Consider the following 5,421-nt stretch of genomic DNA (forward strand, 5'->3'; position numbering starts at 1 on the left):
ATTTTATCAGCAATCAAAGACGAGCTTCAAAGTTATTGTGAAACTGCCTATTCTAGAGGGGGCGTGAATCAGATGTGGATACTTAAAAATTCCAAAGATCTTTTAGAGTACATACAATCTAACTCTCTTTCATCTTGTAACAGTATTAAAACATTTGACTTTTCTACTCTGTACACTAGTATTCCACATTCCAAACTAAAAGACAAATTGAAAGAGTTGGTATTGCTTTGCTTCGTTAAAAAGAATGGCCAACGTAGATACAAGTATCTTCTCTTAGGGAGGGATAAATCCTACTTTGTAAAGGATCACTCTGATTCGAACAAAAAATTCTCTGAAACTGATATTATCAAGATGCTTGATTTCTTGATTGACAACATATTTGTTACGTTCGGAGGACGTGTTTTTCAACAGACTGTCGGCATTCCAATGGGAACAAACTGTGCCCCTCTACTTGCCGACTTGTTTCTTTATTATTATGAGGCTGACTTCATGCAGGAACTTCTTAGGAAGAAAGATAAGAAGTTAGCACTATCCTTTAACTCTACGTTTCGCTATATAGATGATGTTCTTTCACTAAATAATTCAAAATTTGGTGACTATGTGGAACGCATCTATCCAATCGAGCTAGAGATAAAGGATACTACAGATACAGTTAAGTCGGCCTCATATCTTGACTTACATCTAGAAATTGACAATGAGGGTCGGTTGAAAACAAAACTTTACGACAAAAGAGATGATTTCAGCTTTCCAATTGTGAAATTTCCATTTCTAAGTACATGTAGCAACATTCCAGCAGCACCTGCATACGGGGTATATATCTCCCAATTGATACGATATTCCCGTGCTTGCATTTCCTATCATGATTTTCTTGATAGAGGGTTGCTGCTCACAAGGAAGCTATTAAACCAAGAGTTCCAAATGGTGAAGTTGAAATCATCCCTTTGTAAATTTTACGGACGCCATCACTAGTTGGTTGACCGTTATGGAATAACCATATCACAAATGATATCGGATATGTTCATTACGTCGTAACTACAATCCCCTTCCCTTTCCTGAATGTGACCTACCGAATTAGACTATTTACCGGATTTGTTATCACATAAGCAACACGACGGGTGCCGCATGTGGAGCAGGATCTGCTTTCCCTTCCGGAACACCTGAGATCACCCCTAGTTTTTGGTGGGGTTCGTGTTGTTTATTCTTTATTTTGCTATGTTGTGTCATGTGTAGTATTGTTTTTCTGTTTGTCTTTTTCATTTTAAGCCATGGCGTTGTCAGTTTGTTTTAGATTTATGAGTTTGACTGTCCCTTTGGTATCTTTCGTCCCTCTTTTTTTAACAGAAATGGTGAAAATTGTAAAGTTTTTCATTACTGTTGTACTGTTATAGTGGAAGTATATAATCCGAAATGATGAACATTTTATTCTAGATACAGGTTTTTTCTCAAATATTCAATTGATAAAAAAAATGATTTTGTCTGGGAATGTGAATCAATATGTTTTCACATACATCTACAGTCTTTTCAAATGTACATGTACATGTATCATGTCAGTATGTTTTAAATATACTTAAGTATTTGTACCTGCTGAGCATTTTCTATCTTGCATGGGGAATCATCCTCATTTGTCTGAAAGAATTTTGTTATAGTTTCATGGTAACTTGGAGACTGGGGAACATCCTGTTTCTTTGATAAAGCAAATTGTGCTTCGTCTTCTGGTAACTAAAATTAACATAAAAATTAAAACTAACAAAAATAAATATCTTACAAAATAAATTTAACTCCCTCAGGTACAAATGATAGTTTATTTTTTCTAATGAATCTTGATTATTGTTTTATGGGATTTTTCCAATATCAAAATTGAGCTTCCTTATTTTTAAAATCTATATCATTAGACAAAGCCAAAAGACCTTAAAAACGGTCTTCACCATGTTCACAGAAGAAAGTAAAATTATAGAACTGATTCCTTGCAAAATATTTAAGTTAATTTTTCCAAACCAGACAAATGAAGTTCTGCACTTTTCTGTTTTAATGATGATTAAATCACAGGAAATGTTCATGAGTCTGAACAACCTAGGCAAACAAAAGGTTCACACTGTTAAAAGTGGTATATTTTATGTGTAACAGCTGGGGAGCATGAATTTCATTACAACATTGCTTTACTCCACTGGACTTCAACCTGGGACCTCTGTGTTACAAGGCAGCATGTATATTAACTGAGCTAAAAAAAAACACATACCCTAACTAGAATTTCCCTGTAACCACCATGCATTTTTTTAGTTGGGTGCAACATCAATGTAACCAAAGAGCATGATTCTTCTTACAAAATCATCTTTGTCTCTATCTGTGTTACAAGGCAGTGTGTACATGTATAACAACAGAGCCAAGCCTAAGGAAGTTTTTCATAAGCTCAGTCTTAAGCCTGTATGGTAACACAGAGGTCCCACGCTGGAGTCCCGGTGGCAACAAAGATGATTTTGTAAGAAGAATCATCTTCTCCAGTTACATATGCATGTCTCCTTTTTAATAGGAGAAATCCGGTTCTGTTCACCCTGATTCACGTTCAGCCTTGTACTTGTTCACCCAGGGTTAATTCGCTCTTCTTCTTCTTTTTCCAAGTAAGGAACCGAATTCATATTGAATGTGAATGGTCCTGCAAAAACTTAGCGCAGTGCCGGGCAAGGCAGCAAGTCTTCTCAAAGTTATTTACATTTAAAACGTTCGCCAATTTACAATTAAAAATTATATACATGATTTTTTGCTGTTTACTTCCTTCCAGGGCCTGCTTTCAGATCAGTTCTGAATCCCTCTATCGAGTCAGCCAATGTTGTTTTAGCTGGAAGTTGATTCCAATCCCTGATAGTCTTTGGGAAGAATGACTGTCCATAGGTGTCAGTTTTGTTCTTTCATGGTAATAGCGGCCCTGATTTCTATTTTTTTTTTCTTATTATTGTCTTGTTGCATAAGGTTAATTTTGGAACAGAATGTCGGTCTCACTAATTAGCGACAACAATAATTTTAGCGACAACAAGCGTCAACAAGAATTATTTTAGCGACAACAAGCGACAAGAAACTATTTAGCGACAAGAAAACATTTTTTTTTAATTAAAATTAATTATTGCAATAAATATTAAAAGTATATGCAAAAGAAAATAATTTTAGCGACAAGAAAGTTAAAATTGATAGAAAAAAATTATTTACATAATATTTTATCATCTATTATGAATAACAGCCAGTATTACGTTTAATTATTGTAGTATGAGATTACTTTTCCTTGTGTTTTAGAACCTATGACCTACCGAATTAGACTATTTACCGGATTTGTTATCACATAAGCAACACGACGGGTGCCACATGTGGAACAGGATCTGCTTACCCTTCCGGAGCACCTGAGATCACCCCTAGTTTTTGGTGGGGTTCGTGTTGTTTATTCTTTAGTTTTCTATGTTGTGTCGTGTGTACTATTTTTTTTCTGTTTGTCTTTTTCATTTTTAGCCATGTGGCGTTGTCAGTTTGTTTTGGATTTATGAGTTTGACTGTCCCTTTGGTATCTTTCGTCCCTCTTTTATACATATTCTTCATATTTAAAAATAAAAAAAAGAAGCTCAATCTCTTTCTTCTTCACAAATGTTAAATTTCTTCATCTACCAATATACTAATATAAACTTCACAATATCTTTCTTCCTCACAAATGTTTCTTTGTCTATCTATATAAGAAAACATTTTAATTAGACATATCTGCTCGTATATTTAAAAAAAAAACATTAAATACAAATTTCTTTATATCTAATAAAAAAAAAATGTTTTCTTGTCGCTAAATAGTCTTCTTGTCGCTTGTTGTCGCTAAAATAATTCTTGTTGTCGCTTGTTGTCGCTTGTTGTCGCTTGTTGTCGCTAATTAGTGAGACCCCAGAATGTTACACTTACAGTTTGTTAAAAACCCATGCCCATGGTGAACAGAATTCTAGTCAAATCGGCACCTGGTTAAATCGGCACTTGGTCAAATCGGCACCCAGTATAGTCAAATCGGCACCTAGTCAAATTGGCACCTGGTTAAATCGGCACTGGATGTAGTCAATTCGGCACCCATGTTAAATTTGTTTAATATATGATGTGTACAAAATATAACTTTGTACAATTTATAATTTGTACAGGGTTTTTGTACAAGTTATAAGTTTTTTGACACACATTTTCTTACACCAGGTGATACAAGTTTATCTTTAAAAATGTTCTAGTTCAATCTTTAAATTCAAATTTATATACTTTAACCTAACATTTCGTGCTATTATCCTTGTCCTCACAATGAAAATGAGGATACCTGAATAGTTTACATTCAAATTTTAATTTCTCTTGATACCACATATATCCATAAAAAGTCTTTTTGTGGTCTAATCATGTTTGTGTTTTAATTCTCGCTATTAGATTATATCATATAGTTGTGAAAATATGACAGAAATATGCGAAACAAAAGCTGGTGTTACATTGTGTTTTCACTATGTACTTGATTAAAGTTATTTATTAATTGAAAAGAAAATTTATCAAAACCATGAAAACATCAGTCACATAATGTTGAGAAAACTTTAAATGATCAACTTTTGTATTTTTACAGCTTGATGCTTTTTAACAAAATAAATCATGATCGAATTTATACATTTTTAGAAATATCTATATATATTTGGGACTATTATGTTAGTATACTTAAATTACTAACTTAGCATAATAGTCCCAGTCCCATTTATTATATCAAATATTATTGGATGCCGAATTGACTTTAAATAGGTGCCGATTTGACTAGATGCCGATTTAACCAGGTGCCGATTTGACTTTTTCTATGGGTGCCGATTTGACCAGGTGCCGATTTGACTTGTACCCGGTGAACAGACCCAATACCTTTTAGGACCAGGACTTAAAAGTAAATGCTCAAAAGGGAATGGCATCGCTAGTAGCTGTACGCATCTGACTTGTTTAATTCACTAGAGGCTAAAATAGATTTTTGCACAGACTGTGTACGATTAACTGTAAATTGTGTATATGTTTACATAGATCTGAAAGTGAAGGAAGTGTAAATTATAACAATTTTATACTGACGTCTTCCGGTATTACTCTTTCTGAAGCTTTTGTCGTCAACTCTATAATTGAATCTTTTTGTTTATCCGTCAAAGAAGCCTTTGAATTTGTTTTAGATTCCCATGCAGCTAGCCTATCTCGAATAATTCGCTGGTTCACCGGTTTGTTTTGCAACGTGTCAGCCATATTTGATTTACAGAATTTCTGAAAAAACGAAACTATATTTATAATTTTTTTTTTATCTAAAATTTTACCTTCCTAAGTATTTTTTTTAAATATGACAAGATATCAAAGAACAATAAAAAGTTTGAAGCAAATATGAGAAGTAATGATTTAAAATTATAAAAATCGTTTTGC

The 5,421-nt window shown here is 33.5% G+C and overlaps 1 protein-coding gene across 2 annotated transcripts in view; it reads right to left on the reverse strand.

Annotated features, from left to right (window-relative positions):
• LOC139517660 (conserved oligomeric Golgi complex subunit 3-like) overlaps positions 1–5,272 on the reverse strand; it is a 28,354-nt gene extending 23,082 nt beyond the window's left edge. For both annotated transcript variants that reach the window (XM_071308936.1, XM_071308935.1), the window contains exons 1-2: positions 5,086–5,272; positions 1,582–1,719 (exon numbers count right to left, since the gene is read on the reverse strand). In XM_071308936.1, the coding sequence (XP_071165037.1) occupies positions 1,582–1,719; positions 5,086–5,250 (303 nt within the window). In that variant the 5' untranslated portion in view covers positions 5,251–5,272. The remainder of the gene's footprint in view (positions 1–1,581; positions 1,720–5,085) is intronic.
• Positions 5,273–5,421: the final 149 nt, after the last annotated feature.

Source organism: Mytilus edulis, chromosome 3 (genome assembly GCF_963676685.1).
Source record: "Mytilus edulis chromosome 3, xbMytEdul2.2, whole genome shotgun sequence".
Classification (NCBI taxonomy): Eukaryota; Metazoa; Mollusca; class Bivalvia; order Mytilida; family Mytilidae; genus Mytilus; species Mytilus edulis.